Source organism: Aethalodelphis obliquidens, unplaced genomic scaffold (assembly GCF_003676395.1).
Source record: "Aethalodelphis obliquidens isolate GAN/ISIS:26980383/991018 unplaced genomic scaffold, ASM367639v1 scaffold4, whole genome shotgun sequence".
Lineage (NCBI taxonomy): Eukaryota > Metazoa > Chordata > Mammalia > Artiodactyla > Delphinidae > Aethalodelphis > Aethalodelphis obliquidens.
The window spans coordinates 40,390,698-40,415,289 of NW_020837948.1; the positions used below are offsets into that span (position 1 = coordinate 40,390,698).

General features: G+C 46.0%; 1 protein-coding gene across 2 annotated transcripts; it reads left to right on the forward strand.

Annotated features, from left to right (window-relative positions):
• Positions 1 to 5,492: 5,492 nt before the first annotated feature.
• GLRX (glutaredoxin) lies at positions 5,493 to 14,151 on the forward strand. Of its 2 annotated transcripts, none has more exons than XM_027100581.1 (3): positions 5,493 to 5,776; positions 11,801 to 11,920; positions 13,514 to 14,151. In XM_027100581.1, the coding sequence occupies exons 1-2, from the start codon at positions 5,570 to 5,572 to the stop codon at positions 11,912 to 11,914; spliced, it is 321 nt and encodes a 106-aa protein (XP_026956382.1). In that variant the 5' UTR covers positions 5,493 to 5,569; the 3' UTR covers positions 11,915 to 11,920; positions 13,514 to 14,151. The 2 variants fall into 2 exon arrangements, with proteins under 2 accessions (XP_026956382.1, XP_026956381.1); XM_027100580.1 differs by having other exon boundaries at positions 5,500 to 5,776; positions 13,517 to 14,151.
• Positions 14,152 to 24,592: the final 10,441 nt, after the last annotated feature.

Below are 24,592 nucleotides of genomic sequence, written 5' to 3' on the forward strand. Positions count from 1 at the left end.
TTTATACGATGCTCTGAAGTCTAAATCTATGTGCTTTCTCTCAGAGTACCCTAGAACCCCTTAGAGGGAATCCAAGTCACAGCCCAAGGGGAATCCTTCACCTTTCATCTTTCCCCAATCACAACCATCCCAAAGGAGACAGGCCAGATGCCCTGTGAAATATCCTACCTTGGCACCGAGAGTTGGGAAAAGAGAGAAACATAAAGCCACTTCCTTCCTGCTGTCCCTAATGAAGAGATTCCTAATAAACGGCTCAGTTTGGTTTGCCTGACACGATTCGGTTGAGGAGAGCTCAAGAGAAAGCCCTCCCATGAAGCCAATAGAAAGAGTAAGAGCTGCATGTGGTGAAACACTTGGAAAGGTAAAGGATACAGTCTTGAGCTCAAATGATAGCAAGAAACCTCAGTGGGTCCCAGGGACTCTCAAGGCACCAGTATCAGTGGGTGACATGCTATATCGAACTGAGCCTGGATCTTAGAAAAGGTGGCAACTTTTGGAGAGACTTCCCAAGTATATGGTGGAGCCTATTGCAAAGCAGCCTCTACTCCTGACCTTGGTTGAACTTCAAGTCCTTCAAGTCAGGGACCCTCTCCTTATTCCTCTAGTCAGTTTGGGATCCAAAGTATCTACCTTTCAAAGTCGCTGTGAGGATTAGAGATGATGTATGTAAAGCTCCTAGCACTGAGCCTGGCCCACAGTAGGTCCGAAGTACATGGGAGCTGTAGTGTTTCTGAGTTCAGCACCGAGCAGCCGCCCTCAGCGGTAGAAGGTGAGGGACCACAGTTAGAGTCAGCATCAGTGTCTCCTGAGGTCAAATTGGAGTTACAGTCTACAGTGAGAGCCAGATTGGTGCTCTGTGGTCAAATCTAGAGAGATCCAGAGAGAGAGCATCAAACAAGATAGACTCTGAAAACGGGCACAGCCACACACCAGAATCTTCATGTGTCTGAGGCTGGAAAGGGTTGCTGGTAACGTGGTTCATTCACCTGAACTCCTGCAGGTGCACATAGACAGGGCCAAGGGCAGCCAAGATGAGTCTAGAGGTCTTGAGGGCAGCTCAGAACACCGGCAGCCCGTTACCCACTGAGCTGCCCTTCTGCACACTCCAAGCCTTGTGGAAGCCAGAACCAGTCCCAGGGTGAGCCTTGAAGGACCCTAAATGTTTACCTGCTTCAAAGCATCCCTACCACTCCTTCTGTGGTCAAATTGCATTTAGCCACTCATTGTGCTAAATGGAAGATGTCACAACATGCTGAATTCATCACACATTGAACTGCAAATCTCCTCATGCCTAAAATATATCTATTACTGCCCCTCACTGCCTATATGTAAAGTCCTTAGTCTTCAGTTTGGTAAAAGACACCCATGATCCGCCTGCTCTCCAGCTGTCTCTCTCCTCTCTCCCCACCTCGAACCCTTAATGCTCTATTCACACGTGACTACACTTAACACCAAGTGCTCTCTATGTCGTTCTTGCACTTCCTGTTCCCTCTGCCTGAAGTGCACTTCCCTACCTTGTAGACTCCAAAACACCTCCTCTCTCAAGATTCAGCCTAGCTCATCTTTGTCTACCTTTCCCTAAGCACCCTCCAGGCGGGAATGACCAGTCTCTTTTGGTCCCCCTCATTCCCACACATACTTCTATTATACCACCTAGAATACTTTATAACACTGGGTTCACTTTCCATGTCTGTATCGTCTCCCCTAGACTCTAAAGCCCTAAGGGCTGAGGCTGCATGTGGTCTTTGTGTCTGGCCCAGAGGCGCTGATTCATGTTTGTAGAGTGGATGCATGGGTGGATGGATAAGGACCAGTGCGCATCTGGCCTCTGGTAATACAGGGATGAAAGCTCTTTCCCTGCCCTCAGGGAGCCCCCTGTAGGTGACAGAAAGAGAGTAAAAAAGAACAATGAAATGGCATGAGTCAGAGTACAGCATGTTGTGTGAGCTCAGCTGAGGGGCACCCAACCCAGGGGGGAAAAGAGATCTGTGTTCAGTGGTACTACCTAGAGGAGTCAAGCCATGATCTGGGTCGTGTTGGACCAGCAGGAGTCCGCCACACAGAAATGGGGGCCGGGGCACCATGGACAGAGAGGGGAGCAGGTGCAAAGGCTCAGACTCGAGATAGCTGTGGCATAAAGGAGAAATGTGGGGCAAAGGCAGTGACATGGCTAAGGCAGGGAGGACCAATCACACAGGGCCATATTCCCACTAGGGAATCTGGAGTTTATCCTGGAGAAAAATGGAAGTTTCCTAAGAAAAAGAGAGAACGTGACAGGATGTACATACACAAAGATCATCCCAGCAGCCGTGTCAGGCCAGGCAATGAGGTCAAGGTGGAGATTCTAACAAGATCTAGCAAAGAACTGATGAGGGCTGGCCCAAGGCAGGGGCCGTCAGACTGGGGAGCTACTTAGGAGGCAAAATTGTTAGAGTTTGGTCACTCTGCATAAATAAAAAGCAGGGAGCAGGGGAAGAAGCAGCAGTCAAGATGCCTCCCAGGTTCCTGCCCTGGCTGATGGATAGATGACAGTACTCCCGGGAGGATAAGCAGGGAGGGAAGAGACAGGAGGTTGCCTTCCATTTTGGTCACGCAGAGGCTGAGACGCCTGAGGAACCCCAAGCGGGTCTTCTCAGTAGGCAATGAACTATCAATTCCTGAGGCTTAGGAAAGAGTCCTGGATGAGAAAAATAAATGTGGAGGTCATCAACAAAAAGATGATAGCCACCTTTCTGGAGCCACGTGTGCAGACAAAATCTTTCAAGGAGGGTGTACACAGAGTGAGAAGAGGACCAAGCCCCAGGATATACCCCACGTGCGGGCAAAACTGAGGAAGAGGCTGAGACAGAATACCCAGAGACACAGGAAGGAGAAAGAGATCAAGCTGCAGAGGACACTGGGAACAAGAGAGCTGGGGGGAGGAGGGGAAATGGAGAGACAGTGATCTACGGGGTCAAATCCTGCAAAGCGGGCAAGTAAGCAACAGAGCCTGAAAAATGCTCATTTGTGGCCAGATTGTCCCAGCCCTCAACAGCCTGCGGTACAAATGAGATCGCATTAATAGTAACAGCCCGTATTTCACATGGATCACTAGCTTGTTGCCAACTATCTGCAGAGCAGGACCTCCGCTGCCTTGAAAAAAGTCCTTGCTTCCCAGTATTTCTGGGAGTGCCTGGGGGTGCACAAGCCCAAGAAGAGTCCTCACGTCTCTTCCACACACACCCCCTCTTGACGTCCACAGCACTCCAGGACGGCAGCCCCCATGGTGGCTGCCCACCCTGAAATCCCCCCGAGATCCATGGGTTCCATCTCCTGACGTGCCAAAGCTATAAACCTTCATGATGTTAACGCAACAGGGTATTCTATGCTTTGAATTCTCCACTGAAGAGAAGCCACGGCATTTTCTGAAAAGTGGAGAAGACTCCCCCTCTTTGCCATCTGTTTTTGTTCCAAGTCTCATGAAAAGGCCTTCTTCAGCTGTGTCCCGTGGCCATCTGTCCTAAGGCTTCAGACACCAGTCCCTGGGCCTCAGCGGTAGGGCAGACAACAGAAGCCCTTTCCTCCTGCGCCCTGATCTCTGCCCGAGGTACCCAACCCTCCAGGGACCCTATGCAAACAGATCCTTTGGGAGTTTCACTCCACCAGTTTATCAGAAACTCCACACCCACACTTCTGGGTTAGTCTCAGGCAGGACACCTGGCTGCAACGTGATTTAGCAACGTGGTGGTCATGATTGACGTTGGCCGAAGGAGTTTCAGCAGAACGGTTGAGAAGGAGGTCAGACTGCACTGAGGTGAGGAGAGGATGGGAGGTGGGTCAAGTTCAGATGGCAAACATAACAGCAAGTCCTATGAGACTTGGCTTTTCGGGAAGGGCAGGAAAGCAGGGTCAAGGAGATGGAAGGTGGTGGTGGTGGTTTGTAACAAGGCAGAGACTTGACCAGAGTCACATGCTGAGGAAAAAGAGCCAGCAGAGCGGGAGAGGCTACGCCCAGACGCTGAGAAGAAAGCGGTTCAGAGGGAAGTGCCCGGCGCGAGGCGTGCTGCGGACCCTTGCGCGGGAGAGAAGAAGGCGGCCCTGAGGAGGCCCCGGGCTTCAGCGAGGGGCCCGGCCACAGGAGTCCGAGCGAAAGGACGAAACGAAGAGAGACGACAAGGACTCTGCCAGGAGCTTATTCGGGAGAAAATGAAGCTGCAAGTCCCAAGACTGAGTGGACCCGTCACCTCAGGCCTCCCGCCCCAGCACATTCTTTCTGGTGCCAGAGATCTCGTATCTCAGTGCCTCTCTGTGACTCAGAATCTGGGATTCTTGCTTTGCCATTTAATTTTAGTAATAATTAGAGCTGCTTCCAGGAGTCAATTTTCCTCCCTTCTCTCAATCATGCTATGCTTGGGATTCTGACGTGGCAATCAGTGAAGGTGTGCAGCTCCAGCTTGGGCCCTAGTTTCAGTGGAAAACCTCCTGGGGAAAAGGACAGTTCCCTTTTCAAGGAGGTGGTTTTCCTTGTTTCCTTGCTTTGTTTATATAACTTACCGCACGTGGAGGGGTCAGAACTGGCCCTAGAATAAAAGACTTCTCTTGCCCCACTCGGGAGCGTGGGCACCACAGGGAAGAGCAGCAGGTCCTAAGCGTCTTACCACACTCAGGTGAATGTGAGAAGTGGGTTATTACACCCCTTAGACTCACAACAGTGAAAACCAAGGGTCACACACAGAGGGTCAAACAGAGAAAAAGACCTTCATTGGACCTGCAGTTTGAAATGTGGGTTTGTGTTGGAATTCACTTCCATGCTAAAGTGCAGTTCAAGGGTCACAAACTCAAATGCTTAGGGACGCACAGCAGGTGTCTGGAAGGCGTGAGCCAGTCCGGCGGGGGGTGGGGGCGGGCAGTGGCATACCTGAGCCGCTGTCTGCCCTACCCAAAGAACAACTCCTCAGCCCCAGCTGCTGCCACAAATGAAGACGACCTGACTTTTCAGAGAGAGGTCGCGGGTCCAGATTCTTTTGTGAAATCTCCAGATGTTTAAAAGTGGGGAACTAATTCCACTAAACAGTGACCACGACAGACAGCGCAGGCCAAGCAAGACGGGGCACAGAGTCACCATCTGAATTTCACTCCTTCTAAAGAGATTTCAGCGCATTCTGTTTCTTGAATGATTCTGTTTGCATGTGTTTTTAGAAACTGTGTCTGAGACAACAAAGGTTTGACTCTGCCTTCTCCGCCCCCTCCCTGGGGCTGGGCTGCACACTTTCTGCTTCCCCGGAGAGTGACAAGGCTCTGTTCCCTTCCCAAGAGCAGGCGCTCCTGAAAGGGCTGAGGACAATGACACCCTGGACGTAGCTACTGATGATGACATACCAGCGGGCGTTCCTCCGAAGCTCTAGCTGCTGAATCACTCCAGACTGAAACGACTTCGGGACTGGCCCTTTAAAAATCGAGCGCGCTACCGGGCAAACTCCTCCTCCAGGGAGGTTCCTTTAAATAAGAGCCAGCTGGCCAGGGCCCCGCTTTTCTCCCAAGCAATACCTGCAATCGAGGTTTCCTCCCCAGGAGATAGCAGCCTGTGAGCATGGCTCAAGCATTTGTGAACAGCAAAATCCAGCCTGGGAAGGTAGTTGTGTTCATCAAGCCCACCTGCCCCTACAGCAGTAGGGCCCAGGAGCTCCTCAGCCACTTGCCCTTCAAACAAGGGCTTTTGGAATTTGTCGATGTCACAGCCCGCAGTGACACCAACGAGATTCAAGATTATTTGCAACAGCTCACCGGAGCCAGAACGGTGAGCCTGGGGTTTCCTTCTAAAAGGCTGGGGAGGAGGCTCCCAGATTCCTTTTTCTTGTCGGGGCTGTGAACGTGGTACGCCTGTGCCTTTCTCTAGGACACCGCTAAGGTTCTGTCTGTCACTCCAGGCGGCTGGAGGGCTGTGCAGGTGGGGGAGGGCGCCTGAGAGAGGACACTGCTTCCTTGAATGGACGGCTGGACTTCGGCCAACGGTGCTCAGATCAGAGGAGGGAGCACAGCTGACTGTGTTGGGCGTCAGGGGCAGCGGGCCCAGCAGCCCCCCAGGAGTCACTGAGGAACTATCTGGACTCTTTGTTTGAAGCACTGACAGTCTGCGCTTGCAGGGCTGGGGTGGAAGGAGGCATGCAGGGGCCATGTGTGATCGGTGCGTTTCTGTTGTTGCACAAGAATCGCGTGCACTCTGTGTGCACAGGGCCAAGTGGGATTTGCTGTCCTTCCATCTTTTCTCTAGGCTCTCTTTAACCTTCATCTAAATCGCTCATTCTTCCCTATCTTATCTAACTCCTCCCTCTGGAAAAATCTAACGGCTCATTAGTGCTTCTTAATCTAAATTATGGGATGTTTCCAGGCCTGTTAGGGAGTCCAGAGGATGGCTCTCACAATGGTTTGCTGTGTGATCCTGGTAAGTCACCAGCTCTGTGACTCTCAGGGACCTCCTGGCTGCAGCACCAGGCTGGAGGAGGTGACCGCTACATCCCTTCTTGCTATAAGTAGACAGTGGGACCCTATGAACCGCTGTCCTTTACGTGAACAGCCTTCCTCTTCCTCAGCACCCACGGCTTCCCAGTGAGAGAGCCAGCCGACCAGATCCCCAGCATCAGTTCAGGTGTTAAGTCCTGTCCCACCAGGTCACCCAAACTCCCTTTCAGGGCGCACATTCTAGGACACGGTGCTTGCAGAAGCACATATCCTAGCTCAGGTTTAGTTTGACTTACTGTGTTCTTTCTGGCTTCTCAGTGTAAAGCCTGGGAGGCTGTTCTGTTCTTCCCACCTCTCCAGTCAGAAATCAGCCTTCTGGTGCAGAAAGAGGCAAAACACGCTACCCCCATTGCTTCCAGGGCCCCTGCTGTGAGCTGAGGACCCTCGTCTCTGGAAGGAGGGAAAGGGCAGTGTAAGGACGCCTGTGGACCCCGCTGTGAGGCGTCCCTCTGGGCCAGTGGCTCCCAAATGTTGCTGCTCATTAGAATCACCTGAAGCGCTTTAAAAAAAAAATTCCCAATGCCCAAGTCACACCGCATGCCAATTAAATCACACTATGGGAGGCGGCAGCTAGGCATCAGTAGTTTTAAAGATCCCTAGGACATGGATACACACATTGAGTTATAAGATGAATAAGTTCTGGGGATGTAACGTCCAGCATGGTGACTATAGTTAGTAATACTGTATCGTATGCTTGCAGTTTGCTACGAGATTAGATCTCAAGTGTTCTCACCACACACACGTGCAAATGGTAGCTGTGAGGTTATGGGTATGTTAATTAACTTGATTGCGGTAATCATTTCTTAATGTAGTATATGTGTATCAGACCATGACATTGTGTACCTTAAATACACACATATTTATCTGCCGGTTATACCTCAAAAAATCTGGAAGTGAAAATAGAGTTTCTCTCCTGTCAAAAAAATCAAAAGGTAATTCTAATTTGCAACCAGGTTTGGGAGCTACACCTTTCAGCCCGGCAGCACCTATTCTCTAGCAGGAAAAACAAACCACTTCACGCATTCATTCAACACCTGTTTTTTCAATTCATTGGAAAGCAACACTTTTTCTTCTAGTGGTCTTTTAAGTTTGTTTTTGAATTTTTCAAAATACTTTTCACAGGTTCTTGAGTCCTGAATGACATTCCTCCAAGGGGAAAAACAAACCCTTTGAAGTTGTATACTTCATGATCCCGAACAGTGAAGGGTTTCTATTAGAAGAGACTGGAAACCTTGAGAGCTGTCGCTATCTTGCTTATCCTGGGATGCCTGTGTGCTGTGCAAATAGTAGGAGCCCAGCAAGACTTGACTGATTACAGAGACGTAGGCCTTCTATCAGGCCATGTACTGGAGAAACTGGTTCTGGTTTCGCCATAGCCACAGCTCCTAGATCAGTGCGTTCACTTATTCCTTTTCCTGATGTTCTTTCTTTATGTAAATCCAAGTTTCTGACCTCTATCATTTTCCTTTTCTCTGAAGAACGTCTTTGAATGTTCCTTACGAGGCAGATCTTTGGGCAACAAATTCCCTCAACTTTTGTTTGTTTGAGAAAGTCTTTTTCTCCTTTGGTTTTGAAGGATAATTTTGCTAGATACAACAAATATTTTTAAGCACCTACTACACTAGGCACTTTTCTGGACATTGGAAATACTGCCATGAACAGAACAAACAAAAATGACTGCCTTTGTGGAACTTACATTCTAGTAAATGCAATTAATAAAATAGTATGTTGGAAGGTGGTAAGTGATGTGTGCTATGGAGAAAAAAACAGACAGGAAAGGCAGGTGGGCTGTAGGCAGCAAGGTACGGTTTTAAATGGAGTCATCAGGGCCTCACTGATTTTAGTAGATCTCTAAAGGGAGTGAGGGAGCAAGGCATGCAGAAATGTAGCGGTAGGGCATTTCATGCAGTGGGAACAGCAAGTGCTAAGGTCCTGGGGTAGAAGTATGCCTGGCAAGGAGGCCTCCATGGGTGGAACATTATGAGTCAGGAGGAGATGAGGTCCGAGAGATCACGCGGTATAGGTTGGCGAGGCCTTTCAAGCTATCACACAGAGTGTGCTTGTGATGGGAGATGAGATGCCACTGAAGGGTTTTGAGCAGAGGAATAACCCTATCTGACTTGATTTTGAAAGGGTCGCTCCAGTGGCTGTGGGGAAAGAGACTACAGGAAGGCCAGGGTGAGGGTTGAAGCTGGGAGACCTCTGGAGGCTAGAGCAGTAATTCAGATGAGAAAAGATGGTGGCTTGTACCAGGGAGTAGCCAAGGAGGTGCTGCAGAGTGTTGGGAGCCTCTGAGTAACACCAGAGTGCAGGAGATGCCACCTAGCTGAAGCTGGGGCTGGAGAAAGCTCCGGGAGAGGAAGGGCCCCAGAATTCCCAAGCTTGCTTTTATGGTGGCAGTTCTCTGCTTCTTGGCAGTAACAGACTCAAGTTCCTCCGAAGAGGCGAATGGGCCAGGAGGGGAGGGCACAGAGGACGAGTCTCCCTTCCTCAGCTGCATCAACAGCTTCCTGTTTTGTCACCACAGCCTCCCACACTGTCCTGCTGCCAACTGATCACACTGACCACAGCCAACTGTTGCCTAGCCTAGAGGGTGGGTGTGAGGGCAACGGGGCCTTTCAGCTCTCAGGCAAGCCAGCTTGCGTGCCAGATGGTCTGCACAGAAGTCCGCCCTGATCATGTTTCAGGGCCTGCCTCAGGTGGCTGGGGGCTGCTGCAGAGCTGTGTGTTCCCAAAGCCTCAGTTACCGCAGGAGGAATGAACCACTGTCAGTGCCAACCAGCGGTTTGCAGATGTGACCGCTGAGAGTCAGCATCACCTGGGAACTTGTCAAAATGCAAATTCTTGAGCCCCAGCCCGGATCTCCTGTATCAGAAATGTGTGGGGAAGGAGTAGAAACCTATGTTTCAACAAGCCCTCTGCAGTTCTGATGCAGGGTTCAAGTATGAGAACAGCTATCTGAGGAGAAGACTCCTTACTCCTCAGGGCCTTCTCTCCAAATAACTGAACTCTAACCCCCTGGGCCAGCACCCTGGCCAAAGGTGGAGATGTGGCAAGTGGCAAGAGGAGTGACCATTGCTCAATTCTTTCTGAAAATAACAGCATTGACAGAAGTTCAAGAATGAATACATCTCGTCCTTATTGAAAGCTCAGATGAGTTTTACTCATTTAGGTAATGGCTTCAACAGAAGGAGCCCTGTATTAGAATTACATTAGGATTACATTAGGATTCTGTTTTATTTACCATTGCAACTGACCACAGCCAACTGTTCCTGGGGAGATAGAAGCCAGAAGGCCCCCAGCAATTTGAGAGGTGCTTTATTTTCCCTACAATGGCCAGATCCAGGGGGCAAGTTAGGTCTCTGACCTCATGTTTCTGCATATTCTTCCAGCTAGTAAAAAAGCAACGCTGCCTTGGTGGCGCTTCCACTTGCAAAGCCCCCACACAGGCGGGCAGTGCAGGCGGGACGGGCGTCACCTTGTGTGACTGAGGTGGACATTACCAGGCTTTCTCGCCAGAACACAGTCCTGTGTGCTCTTCCCCACTCTTGGGACATAGGAAATAGCCATGGCGATGGAGTGTAGGAGTCTTTCAATTGGGGGCCTTAATTTTTAAAGCCTGCTTCCACCCAGACCTCCTTCTTAATAAAAATAAGGTTAAGGACTTACCTGAAATAATCCTGCCCTTTTTCTCAACTCTCACACTTAAAAAAAAAAATGTCATCTGAACATGCACCCCAATGTTCATAGCAGCATTATTGACAGTTTCCAAGATATGGAAGTCATCTAAGTGTCCATCAACAGATGAATGGATAAAGAAGATGGGGTATATATATATATATATATATATATATATATATATATATATATGTAATGGAATATTAATTACTCAGCCATAAAAAAGAACGAAATAATGCCATTTGCAGCAACATGGATGGACCTAGAGGGTATTATGCTAAGTGAAATAAGTCAGACAGAGAAAGACACATACTGTATAATATCACTTATATGTGGAATCTGAAAAAATACAACAAATTAGTGAATATAACAAAAAAGAAGCAGACTCACAGATATAGAGAACAAATCAGTGGTTACCAGTGGAGAGAGGGAAGGGAAGAGGGGCAATACAGGGGTAGAAGATTAAGAGGTACAAACTATTATGTATAAAATAAGCGACAAGAATATGTTGTATAACACAGATAATATAGCCAATATTTTATAATAAGTGGAATATAATTTATAAAAATTTTGAATCACTGTGTTGTACACCTGAAACTTCTATTGTACATCAACTATACCTCAATTTAAAAATGCATCTGAATTACTATGCCTTCTGAGGAAAGTCAAAAGCTTTGAAAATATTCTTGCCGCCTTCTGTCTTTCACCTCTCCTGCCCCTTCTGGTATGTTCCTAGTGTTCTGGGAGAGGACCTGCTTGCTCCTGACCACTCAGGGTACCCGCATTGTGGTTGTTTCTTCACTGCCAGTCAGCCTTTCTGTGACATCCCTGGCCTGGAATTTGCCTGAGCCACGGTGAAAAGACTTCCTCCTCTCTCCTCCTTCCAAGAGCCATCTAGAAACCTGGAACACGCCTTACCTAGCAGCAGGGAGGGAGCCTGAGGTTGACTCAAGATGAACATGTTCAGCAGGTAGAATGACTGTGTCAGCCTGGCTGACCCTGGGCCACCCACCCATGCCAGGTGTGAAACCAAAGCAGATGCATGTCCTTGCTCCCAGGGCTGCAGCACTTAAACATCTTATGATGGGCCAGGTATTAGAGAAGGAGATTCAGACACCACCACCCCTTCCCCAGCTGAGGACAGAGCTCACAGATGAGAGAGATGACTCTAATAAACTGTGAGTCTAAAATCAGAGACAGAGAACTGATGCAAATACTTTTCCACCTGTACTTAGAGACAGACTCCTTCCTGGTTGCCATGGGTCAGTTTAAGGGCTCAGGTGTGGTCCCAGCTGTAGAGAAACCAGAATTCAATCAGGGCGGTCCAGCTGCGGCCAACCAAAACTCTTTCCCTGAAACATAGAGTAAAATTTTTAAATCCCTTTGACAAGTTAGACAATCTCACACACACAGAACATTCTATTTGAAAAGCATCTTGGCGTAAGAAGGTTCTTCAATGAATAATTTTATGTGTATAATAAAGTTCTGCCCTGAAAGAGTATACATGAGGAGGTTGTGAAGTGAGTTGAAAAGCTTTGGATCATGGGAAATATTTAGAGGAAGGATAAAATGTCTAATCTAATAATGATGTTCTCTAAATGTCCTGGCTTGTTTGCTTTTTTAGGTACCTCGGGTCTTCATCGGTCAAGAGTGCATAGGTGGATGCAATGATCTAGTAAATATGCATGAGAAAGGGGAGCTGCTGACAAGGCTAAAGCAAATTGGAGCTCTACAATAATTATAGGTGAGTGACAGGTGGGACGCTGGGCCAGGAACATTGGGAGATGGTGGAATTGTACCGCCACGTTTTATTACAATCTAGGAAGGCACTCTGGATAGGGAAAGAATGATCGGGGTGATTTGAGGAACTGTGATGTCATGTATGAGTTTCCCATTTTACAAATGGGTTAATTTCATCAATGGGAGGAAAGCTTTTCACTCAACCTTCATTTAACAAATATTTATTTAGCACTTACTATGTGCCAGACACTGTACGAGGCACTGGGAATACAGAGATGAACAAAAAGATAATATGGAACTTATATTCTAGAGAGGTAGACCGATCCAAAACAAGTAAATAATTCCTGAAACAAATGAATAATTTGATAGAACATGGCAGGGGGATGGGGAGCAAATTAAGCTAATGTAGTAAGGGAAGGCCTTTTTCAGAGGGGCTGGTTGAGCTGAGACCTGATTGACAACAGGGAGATGGCCATGTACAGATGAAGCAGAAGGGCTTTTCGGGCAGAAGGAATAATAGCAAGTACAAAGGCCCTGAGGTGACAAGTATGGAATATTCAAGGAACTGAAAGCAAGACAGATCAGACTGAGTGAAGCGCAGAAAGAAGGAAAAGTAGTAACAAATGTGGGCAAGGACCAGAGCACACAGGCCATGGGAAGCAACCTAGATTATTCTAAGTGCAATGTGAAATCAAGGTAAGTTTTGCTTTACCTGTGTTCACCCTGCAAATCCATTCAATCTAATTGGCTTCCCAAATGACAAAACAGAGTTTTCTAAAATTGTAACTTAAAGGAGATCTTTGACTGAATGGAAAACCACAGGGTGATGAATTCTTCAGAAAGGAAGCAAGATACCTTTGGGGTCTGATGGACTCTCCTCCCCGCAGCTCTTGTTAGTGCAAGCTAGCTTCTAAGCAGGCCAATTGCACTGACTCACACGTGGAAAGATTCTGTTTTAGCCAAAGGAGAAAGGGGTTCAAATTAAAATGTTCTTTGAAGAGTATTTATTGCCCACTAATTAATAAATAACCCTCGAGCAATGAGTACATATAATTTGTGGTGGTTACTCAGAATAGCAACAGGAAGTGACAAAACAAGGTCTGAAAAATGCAACTGAATCCCTTGAAATAAAATAGTCAATGTTATAAACTTTTAATCACAATTCTACAACATCATCCCCTCAAATAAACACTGTGTCTGTTTGGGTTAGCTTTCTGGCCTCACCCCATGCACAAAGCACTCAAAACCCAATTAACTGCTGTACCAAATGTTTCCTTTTCTGGAACACTCTTTAGCAATTTAGGCTTAGATGAGAATGAGAGAAAACTTACAACTTTCCTGGGAAGGTGGGAAACACCATTTCCCCAGCTACCTCTATGTTGGCATGGGCACTAGAGTCCGCCATATTCCCCAGGTCTCTTTATCTGCATTGTCCTTCAGTATATTATACTCTCAGTATTCTACTGGCAACTTGCATCTCAAGGCCATCTGTAACCGATTATGCTTAAACAGCAAGAGTAAATGTTCTGGTAATGAAAGGGAAATGAGAGGAATTGATCTTTTCCAAGAAAATCCAATTCTTTGTATTTTTTCCTAGCAGAGCAGACCCCAGGCTGATATCCCCCTTGAGAGCTGGATGGCATTGCAGATACTGACAGCACTTCCTGATGGATGGACCTGGGGCTACGTTTACCCAGCTACAGCAACTGTTTACTTAAAAGTTTGAAATATGTTAACGCAAATAAAGTGGGTGGGGGGCATTCTGGGGGCAAAAAACAGCTTTTTCTTCTTTTGACTCAGTATTAAAAAGGGACCAACTTGCCCAAAACAACAGGTCTGAGAAGTTCGATGGGTGTCTCAGGTTTCTTGTGGATTGGCCCTTTGGTTTCCAAAAAGACAAGATATGCTTAGGATTCACTCACTGACCCAAAAGATGTTCCTTCTCTTTGGCACATGTTCCTTACTACGTGTTCTCCACATGCCGGGGCTCCTCTACCTCAACACCAGTGTTTCTCAACCATGTATATCCCAGACCTCCTGGGTTGAATCTATAGTTGGTTTTCTGCTACTGTCCAAAGATTGTTTTGTTGAGTTTGACTTTATAGAATTTGTATTATGAAATCAATAGATATTCTGAATATGCTTTATCAAAGGGTATCTCCTTAGCCACCATCCCCACCCCACCTCCTACCCCCTCCTACTGTGAGAATCACTGCCGTGAACCAGTTTTCTGAACCGTGACAACTCATAGACCTCATAGGAAATATTCAACAATTCCGTGAAGGGTCTGAGCACGCAGTCTGAGAGACGCCACTGAAAAGTTAAGCACGGTTGGTCTTCATTTTGGGCCACAGGGATCAGAGGTATAAATGCAGATGCTACGATCACGTGGCAACACTCTGTTATGTAACAGGTTGTCCAGGGAATCCTGAACAAGTGTGTATTAATTTGTTTATAAGCAAAAGTAAAACATAAGGGCTTCCCTGGTGGCGCAGTGGTTGAGTCCGCCTGCCGATGCAGGGGACACGGGTTCGTGCCCCGGTCCGGGAAGATCCCACATGCCGCGGAGCGGCTAGGCCCGTGAGCCAAGACCACTGAGCCTGCGCGTCCGGAGCCTGTGCTCCTCAACGGGAGAGGCCACAACAGTGAGAGGCCCGCATACAGCAAAAAAAAAAAAAAAAAAAAAAAGTAAAACAAAAAATTTTAAATGTTACATAGACAACTTGTATACCCACCTCCAAGAATATGTCTGTGAAAGTAGCCAAATTTGGGAAACTCTGTTCTAAATGATTTTCTCTCTCTCCTTTCTTTCCCCCTCACTCTATGAAAACTTAAGAATTCCTTATTGTGAAAGTTATTCTAGACTTGCAAGCTTAAGTTAATTTCCCTCTGTAGTCTCTGGTATGAATGGTTAATTTCTTCTCTAATAAAGAAGTACCCGTGGATCACACGGTGATTTTTGTCCAATTCTTTTCTAGTTCTCAAGACCTTAAGGAATGTGATTATTGCAGAATATACCAATTTAAAGTGTTTTCATGTTCAACCCCTGCAGGCGCATGCTATTGTCCTTCACTGAGTAGAAACGGTTGGTGTAATTTTGTAAATTTCATAATTTGACTATGTCAACACTAGCCTATTGAATAATGTTTAGGATTCAGTAATAGTCTTTTTCATACCACATTCCATTTTCCTATTTCTCTCCTAATACTCTCGTAGTCTTGGCTTCCTCTCCCTTCCCTTATGCACCCTAACCACTCCCTTCAACCAGATGGCTGTGGATGATCGAGTAGGTTACACACCGCACAACACTATGAATGCCACCTCTGGAGGCTGTGCAGTGTGCAAACTGCACCGTCCCTGATCACCTCCCGACCACTTGCCTGCTCTTTCTTTCACATTTCTATGTCCTTGCTCATTGTGTTCCTTCCTCCTGAGATACCCTTTCTTATCCTTTGTTCTTCTTTCAAACCCTGCCTTCACGGCCTGATTTACAGACTCTCCCCTCTGGACCTACCCTCTCCTCTCACTGCCTCTTGACTAAAAAAAGTCATTGCTCCTTCTGTAATCTTAAAACATCAGGCTGTATTGTAGTTAATCATCTGTACTGGTCTCTCACCATATTCAGAAATACTCAAAGGCAGTAGCCTCGACGTAAAAACCTTCATATGCCCAGTTTCTAGCACAGAGGTTCTATTTTATCAAAGCAATACATGCATGTGGTTTAAAATGTCAAACAACACTACAACACTACTCAAACCCCAGTCCTGGCCACACATTTATCAGTTTCGTAGGTATTTAAGCTATTTAGAAATACTGTAAAATGTATTAGACATATATAAGAATATATAGAATGCATAGTTCTATTTAAATGAACACCCATGTAATCTGCTTCCAAAGTTAAGAAGTAAAGCACCCATATAACAGTGTGCTTCCAGAGTACTGATAAAGTACCTTAGAGGCCCAGGACTTCCCTGGCGGTCCAAGATCCCACATGCCGAAAGATTAAAAAAAAAAAACGTACTGTAGAGGCCCATGTGCCCCCTCCCAATGTATCCCCTTCCTCCCTTCACAGAGATGATCTCTAGTTCATTTTGTTGTAATCATTCTGATCCTTTATAGTTCTACTTCCTACAATATCCCTCAGCAATACATTTTAGTTTTGAAAAGCAATAGCAAACACCAACCTAGCTGTGTAAGGAAAGGGCAATATTCTCACCATCAGATGAAGGGCCCCAGGAGAAGATAAGCTGAACAGAGGCTCTGAGTCATAGATTAGCTTCTGTTTCCCTGGGAGTTTACCAGAGGGGTATTCCCAAATGAGTCTTTGGAAACACTAGGCAACCCATGGCTGGGGAGGTTATTGTATGAACAGGTACTGGGCCTCCCCCAGAAATATGTAATGGAAATGGGCTGCTCTGCATTTTCGGCTTCCATGGCCAGCCTCCAGCTTTCAGGAACAGGTCCAAGCACACCACATCCATAGCAGTGTGTCAAGCCCATACCACCTCAACTAGCCAAGGTTGTGTCATGGAGAACAGAAATGTCATCAACACAAGGCAAACTAAGTTCGGATAACAATCTGCTTCAGGCTCATTTAAGCATTCTCACCTCAAGTTAAAAAAAAAGAGAACAGTTGAGCTCTCAACATGGGGCATTTCACTGCTCCAATCTGGACTGTTTGCTGTCCACGTCAGAGCACAGCTCTCTTCCTGGGATCTCCCTTCACTGTCATACTGGGGATTCCATTGCTCTCTATCCTGAGTTAGATCTCCTGTTTCCCACACCCTATAAGTATTTGTTATAGCTGAAGTGCTGTAACAAAAACATAATGACAGTAGCTTATTTCTCTCATAAGAGTTCAGAAGCAAGCAGGTGGCTTTGCTCTCTGAAATCACAATCAACCCAGGGGTTGTGTGCACCTCTTCTGCTCATATCCCATTGCCCAGAAGTTAGCTGTGGGTGACACTAGGCAGTGGTGTCCCTGCTGGCAAGCCCCTTGCCCAGCTAAAACTCAGGGAGGTGTACATTGAAAGAAAATAGGAGTTTGGGATTAACAGATACACCCTACTATACATAAAATACATAAACAACAAGGACCTACTGTATAGCAGAGGGAACTATACTCAATATCTTGTAATAACCTATAATGGAAAAGAATCTGAAAAAGAACATATATATGTATATAAACGAATGATTTTGCTGTATACCTGAAACTAACACATTATAAATCAATTTCAATAAAAAGTTGTTTGTTTTGAATAAATAAATAAATGCTTAAAAAAAAGAAAGAAAGAAGGGGAGAATGGCTGTCAAAGGAAAATTAGCACATTGTATCTTTCTCTTTTTAGTCTTGTTCATTTTGGAGGACCATATATCCTCCATAAGTTTTAAGGAAGAGAATGGGAAGTAAACTTTTTGAAACCTTGCTTTTCTAAAACTATTTTTATTTGATTGATATTTGATTGACAGTTTACCTGGATAGAGCTTCTCGTTGGAAGTCATCTTCCTCTGGAAGTCTGAAGACACTGCTTATGGTCTTCGGCTTTCACTGTTGCTGTTAAGAAGTCTGAAGCCGTTCTCATTCTTGATGACCTGTTTGGTTTTCTTGTTTGTTTTATATTCTGGAAACTTAGAAAATCTCCCCTTTGAAATATCACAGTGATGTGCCTTGGGGAGGGTCATTTTCGTACATTTTAGTGGCTACTTGGAGGTTTGAAAGGCCCACTGGAGATTTTATTGGATTATTTTATGGATACTTTCCTCCCCTCCATTTTCCTTGTGTCCTCTTTCTGGAGCTCCTAGCAATCCGATACTGGCTTTCCTGGACTTGTCCTCTAGTTTTTGCTATATTTTCTCTCCTATTTTCTTTGTTTTATTCTGAGGGATTTACTCATTTTTCCCTCCTTGTTTTTCTATCAAGTTTTAAATTTCTGATAATGTTTTTAACTTTCAATAGCTCTTCAATATTATTTGAGTGTTTCTTTTTTTTCTAGAATTGTTTTTGCTTCATAAACGCAGTACCTTACCTTGCTGAGGTTATTGAGATTTTTAAAAACATTTTTACTGAGGTTTTTTTCCAACTGTGATTTTTTTCTTATTTCCAAGAATTTTTCCTTGTTCTCAGTTGTTTCCTTTTTAATATTTTTTTGTTCTTGTTTTATGGATGCAATCTTTTCTTTTCTCTCTCAAAGGATATTAATTATAGTTGGGGCTTTTTAAAAAAGCTGTCTTCTGATTCCAGCATTATCTCTGAGTTCCTATGTTCTGTTTCTGCTTAAATTTGAAGATCTTCCAATGTTCTGCATTGAACATTTGCAATCTGGCTGTGCGTAAATATTTAAGAATGAGGCACCAAAACCTGGTTGGAAGATTTGTGTGTGCATGAGTTGGGCTTGTCAACTTGCTGGGCTTCACCATAGAGCCTTTGTTCAAATGTCACCTTCTCAGCAAGTCCTCCCACATCACCCTATTTAAAATTTCACTTGGCATTCTCTATCCCTCTTCCTTGTTTTTTCTCTATAGCATTTATCCCCTAATATGTTGTATAATTTGCTTATTTACTTTATTTACTATCTGTCTTCACCACTAACCCCTTGAGACCAGGAATTTGTGTCTGTTTATTTACTGCTGTATCTGCAGCCTCAAGAAGACTGCTTGCACATAGTAGGTACTTCATAAATATCTGTTAGGTGTTTGAATGAATGAATGAGTGAACGAATGAATGATTAGCTGCAGACCACCCAGCTGTTAGCTCCCGGACGTTTTTCTTTTCAGCTGTTCAGTTTCCCAGGTGGGGGTTGAGGCATGCCACCAGGTTCTGGCTGCCAAGCAGGGGAAAGGGATTTGGCAGCCCCCTGGTCAGTGTGCAGACTCTCATGTAATCTTCTGTTTTCTGTCTGTTCCTTGCTGAGTAATTCTGTGTGATATGCAGGAATAGAAAGCACTGTCATCCAAAGACCACCAAGAAGTTGGCACACGGGGTTGGCAGAGGGAAGCAACAAGAATAACCAGGCGAAAACTTCATAGCCAAAGCTCTATTCCTTTGGTTTACTTTAAAAAGCAAGTGATTCAATCTCCTGCATGTATCTCATTTTAATAACTGCCTTCAGTCTGCCCCTTCCAGCCTGGCCCCTGGAGTGGGACACCTGACAGCCATTCTTCCCAATTCAAGGTTGTCCAAAGAGATGGCCCTTAAGGGGAAACAACAGCCAGGGGTGATCAGTGTGGCCCAGATCACACTATTCATATCCCCAGTGGGTATCATTAGGCCATTATCTTGAAATTTGGTTGTAAGAGAAAGCCATGCTCCCTCATTCACTGCGCCATAACAATTTTTAGTGGGTCCTGGGAAATATTTTAAAGAATTGGGCTGAGATATTTTAACTAAAATCCCTTTGCTATATTAATAGTGATCTTTTCTTATTAAGTACATTGGACATTTGAAGGGGAAGAATTTAATCTTCCTAATTAGTGGAAGAGAATTCTGGCCTGGTCCCTTTAAGCATAAGTGATATTTAAACACGGGTCTATATTTACACATGATTTATGTTTCCTATCTGCAGGTGACTTTTCTGGTGAGCTATGCAGAGCTGAAGAGGGCAGGGATGAAGGGGTATCGCAGAGCCAGTGAAAGCGCAGAACTTTGCGTAACCTCTCGGGGGCCTCGCCTAGTACGCCTGGGATTTTATTCCTAGTGGCTCTTCCTGCTCGTTTGGGGTCCTCCGTCCCACCCAGCAGGGCTGGAGCCTCTGGATGCCTGTAGCTGAGCTTTCTCAGGAGAGAGCAGAGCAAATGCCTTCTTAGTTTCCTGTCGTGTGCCTTGTGAAACTTGGAATAGTCTGTACATAAAATTACAAGTTGTGGGGCTTCCCTGGTGGCGCAGTGGTTGAGAGTCCGCCTGCCGATGCAGGGGACACGGGTTCGTGCCCCGGTCCGGGAGGGTCCCACATGCCGCGGAGCGGCTGGGCCCGTGAGCCATGGCTGCTGAGCCTGCGCGTCCGGAGCCTGTGCTCCGCAACGGGAGAGGCCACAACAGTGAGAGGCCCGCGTACCACAAAAAAAAAAAAAAAAAAAAAAAATTACAAGTTGTCTTTAAGGTGGGAAGGTGGGCATTTTGCACTGCCTTTCTTTATGATTCTTCCAAGTCATCCTGAGGGCTGAGGATGGATGACCTTTAACCTAATCTGCCCTGGGTTCTAACTCTGGTTAGACTATGGGGACCAGAGGACTCACTCTAGGAATGGAGGACTGACAGCTCCCCGGAAGACCAAATTAGCTCAGCTGGAACCTGTGGCCACCCAGGCTGCCCCCCAACATCTAGAATGCAACCCCCCTGTGTGGCAAGAGTGGACGTGCAAAACTGACTCTAAGTGCCCTTAGCCCACTACTTGGAATATCCCAGTCACAAGCACAGTCGCTGAATGTTTGGAGAGTGCCAGAGAGGGCAAGAGAGTGCAAGGGAAGAAAAGGATGGGTCTCAGGCTGCCTCCAGAAAGGGAAGAATGTGGGTATGTGGGTGGTCCCAGATAGATAAACCACAGGTTAACCGGAGAGGAGCCCTGGTTCTTCTCTCCATCTAGGAAGCCCCAGGCAGGTAGCACTAGTGAGGGTACAGTGTGGCTTTAAGCCACTTTCCCTTTTTTCATAGTCTGATTCCATTTATTTTGTTGACATATATTAATATTCTTTTTCATATTCTTTTCTGGTTTATCACAGGATATTGAATATAGTTCCCTTTGCTATACAGTAGGATCTTGTCATTTATCCACCCTATATATACAGTTTGCATCTGCTAATGCCAAGCTCCCAATCCTTCCCTTCCTTGCCCCTCCTCTTAGGCCACTTTTGAGGCCAATTTACCCCAAACTCTTTGCATTCAGGTGAGGTCCAATGGCTGATGGACTGTCCTTAACCTAACTGAGAAATTCCCCTTGTCTAGATGAGGGATGGATCAACGGATGCAGAGTGTTCCCTTAAACACCCCTGAGCTGGCACAAGAAGGGACATCCCCCCTTTGTAAGATTTTGAGGAGTGAGGGATAAGCGTTTCTTACTAAAAGGATGGTCTTTGGTATGAGGACCCTTTCTCCACTGATTATTCTTTGACTGCAGGAGAGTGGACTCTGTGACCTGCAACCTGGGGAGGGGGTCTCAGGGTTACTGAGAGGGTCAGAGAATATACAGATACTCTGATTTTCCACGGGTACATATAAAGAGGTGCCGCTGCATGTATCTTTCACTGCATCTATATTTTCTAATATTTTAATAAAGGTGAATAATTGATTTACCCAGTTAAAAGGATTTTGGGGGGACTTCTCTGGCAGTCCAGTGGTTAAAACTCCGTGCTTCCAAGGCAGGGGGTCCGGGTTCGATCCCTGGTTGGGGAACTAGGATCCCACATACCATGTGGCATGGCCAGAAAAATAAAATAATAAAAATAAAAGGTTTTCTTGGTCTATTTCCTTACATGGCAGCAGCAGCAGGGAATAAAACATAAATTCATTTCAAGGATCACTGCGTGTACATATAATTATCTATTTAAAACATTTACTTTTTAAAAAAGCATCCTAACATTGATAATAGCTTTTGATTATTACTGTTGTCTCAGTCGATGGTTAAAGCACAATGACTACATGTGGAGAGGCTGTGGCCTGTCCCATTTTTTAATATTGAAAAAAAAGAGGGGTGTCTACAAGTTTGGAAATATTGGAGACTAAGTTCCCTGTATCAGAGAGGGCTAACACTGGTCCTCCTCCGTCTTCCTACTCATACAGATCAAAATCTAGAAAACAGCTGCAGAGTAAAGGTAGTATCAAATAATGGTTAACTCATACCAAAATCAAGGTATGGGTTTTATCCCATGTTTCCTAGGCATTTTAAAGAGGCTATATAGTGTCCCCTTTGGTTGAAACAGGTGAAGGTGAGAGTCTGCAGGGTACACTGATGGAAGAAGCTTGGAAAGACCCAGCTGCACACACTGGGTGCCAAGCACTTTCTAAGTTCTGACCATGTTTTCACTCATGTGATCCTCACAGCAGCCCTATAAGCCAACTAACATGAGTCATTGTCATTTCCATTCTACAGATGGCAAAACTAAGGCGCAGAGAGGTTAAGTTGCCCAGGAGCTCTCAGCAGAGCCAGGATTCGAGCCCAGCAGGGTTCCAGGAGCACACAGCACTGCTCTGCCTTTAACCAGGGCTTTCATTGTAAAGGGGACTGTGTTTCCTGGTTTAATGGAATGACCAAAGGAGGGCCTCCCTGGGCCTCTGGGTTCTGAGCCACAACTTCAAGGAACAACTTGATACTTCTCCAGCATGGACTGTGCTCGAGCTCAGTGTTCCTCAGAGTAGGTTCTTCAGAAAACTGGTTCCATGGCATGTTGATAAATGGTACACGAGGAAAGGGGCTTCATGGTCAAATGCGTTTGGGAAATGCCGGGCTACGTGATGTGCTGGCCTGCAGGACTTGCACTCATTTTGAGAGTCCGGGCCTTTTATCTGATAAACTTTTTTTGTGTGTGGTGCGCGGGCCTCTCACTGTTGTGGCCTCTCCCGTTGCGGAGCACAGGCTCCAGACGCGCAGGCTCAGCGGCCATGGCTCGCGGGCCCAGCCGCTCCGCGGCATGTGGGATCTTCCCGGACCGGGGCACGAACCCGTGTCCCCTGCATCGGCAGGCGGACTCTCAACCACTGCACCACCAGGGAAGCCCTAATAACCTTTTAAATGTATGCTACTGAGGACTTCCAGTTTCCAATTCGGCATGTAAGATGCTTGGAAGTTGCCACTCCATCCTAACAAAAAGTGAAAAGCTGAATAACTGAAAAATCAATAACTCTTCTTAGATCCATAAGAGAAGTGAGGTCATAGAGCAAACCAGTGCCCCCCAAACTGGGGAGACTGTCAGGCAAATACCGAGAATCTCAACTTATATGAGAATTAGTGCTGGGGGAGGGGAACCTGAGCTGTGATCCAGGAACGGCTGGAGGCTCCATGTGGACCACGCTCAGAGCTAAAAACTCCAAGGGGACCCAGTCATCAGAGGGTCCATGCTTTTGTGAGTTTTACCACCTGGAGTTCTAATGAGGTTCTCACAGTGAATGCTGGAGGGAAAAGCCCTCATGCTTTAAGCAGGGGGAGCAGAAAAGGAACCATTTGGAAATAAACCAGAGCATTCTGTCTTTCTTAACAAGGTCTGTTTTTAAGAGTTAACTCTCTAACTACAGCCTAACGTTCTGGGGTTTTATCAGAGCCTAACTGACCTGGGGGAAGGGAAAACCCCAACTCCAGCTCCCTCTGGCCTTCCTTAAGGGAAAAGGGAAATACCCAACTCCATTCTAGCCACCCTACTCTACTTAGACAGGGCAACCCACCCCAGGGTGTGGGCACCAAGAAGCACATGTGAAGCTCACAGGCTCCCTAAAAAGACTGAGACCTAATCAAAGGGATGTAACAGGCTCCCCTCCTTCCACACATCTTACCACCCCATTACTAAATACCTACTTAACAGCAGTTACCCAGTTCATTGTCTCATGCTATAGAGAAAACATTTCTAGTATATTAAAAGGCAAAAACCACTGTTGGAAGAGATAGAGAAGCCTTAGGCAGGGCTGTTGGAATGATCAGACTGGGAATTTAAAACAGCTACGATGAACATGCTAAAGGCTATAATGGATAAAGTAAACCACATGAAAGAACAAATGGGCAATGTAAGCAAAGAGATGGAAATTCTAAGAGCCAAAAAGAAATGCTAGAGAGCAAAAACACTGTGACAGAAATGAAGAATGCCTTTGATGGACTCATTAGTTCACTTGACATGTGCTATGATCTGAATGTTTGTGTCCTCCCCAAACTCATGTTAGAATCCTTATACCCAATGCAATGGTGTTAGAAGGTGGGGCCTTTGGGAGGCAATTAGGTCATGAGGGTGAATTAGTAAATGAGTGGGATTAGTGCTCTTATAAAAGAGATCCCACAAAACTCCCTTCCACCACGTGAGGACGCAGTGAGAAGCCGCAGGCTATGAACCGGGAAGAGGGCCAACACCTTGATCTTGGATTTTCCAGACTCCAGAACTGTGAGAAATAAATTTCTGTTGTTTATAAGCTACCCAGTCTGTGGTATTTTGTTATAGCAGCCCAAACTAAGACTGAAGAAAGAATCTCTAAGCTTGAGAATGTCTCAAAAGAAACCTCCAAAACTTAAGAACAAAGAGAAAAAAATACTTGACGCAGGAAAGAGAGTGGGACACGAAAGGATGGTCACATCCCAGGTCATGTCTGAGTCCCTGGGACGGCCGCCAAGTCTGGGTTCTTGGCTTCGTGCAGGAAAGAATTTAAGAGCCAGCCACAGCAAAGTGAAAGAAAGTTTATTCAGGGAGAAACACACTCCATAGACAGAGTGTGGGCCATCTCAGAAGGTGAGAGAGGCACCAGGGTATGGGGTTGTCAGTTTTTATAGGGGTGGGTAATTTCATAGGCTAATGAGTAGGAGTAGTATTGTGGCTATTTTGGGGAAAGTGTGGGGATTTCCAGGAATTGGGCCACCACCCACTTTTTGACCTTTATGGTCGGCCTTGTAACTGTCATGGCGCCTGTGCGTGTGTCATTTAGCTTGCTGATGTGTTACAAGGAGCATATACTGAGGCTCAAGGTCTAGTGGAAGTCAACTCGTCCACCATC

Bases quoted from the DNA above. Each gene is read 5' to 3' on its own strand.
- GLRX (XM_027100581.1), top strand. From the start codon at position 5,570: ATGGCTCAAGCATTTGTGAACAGCAAAATCCAGCCTGGGAAGGTAGTT. The intron at 5,777-11,800 runs GTGAGCCTGGGG...TTGCTTTTTTAG, and splicing joins AGCTCACCGGAGCCAGAACG to GTACCTCGGGTCTTCATCGG.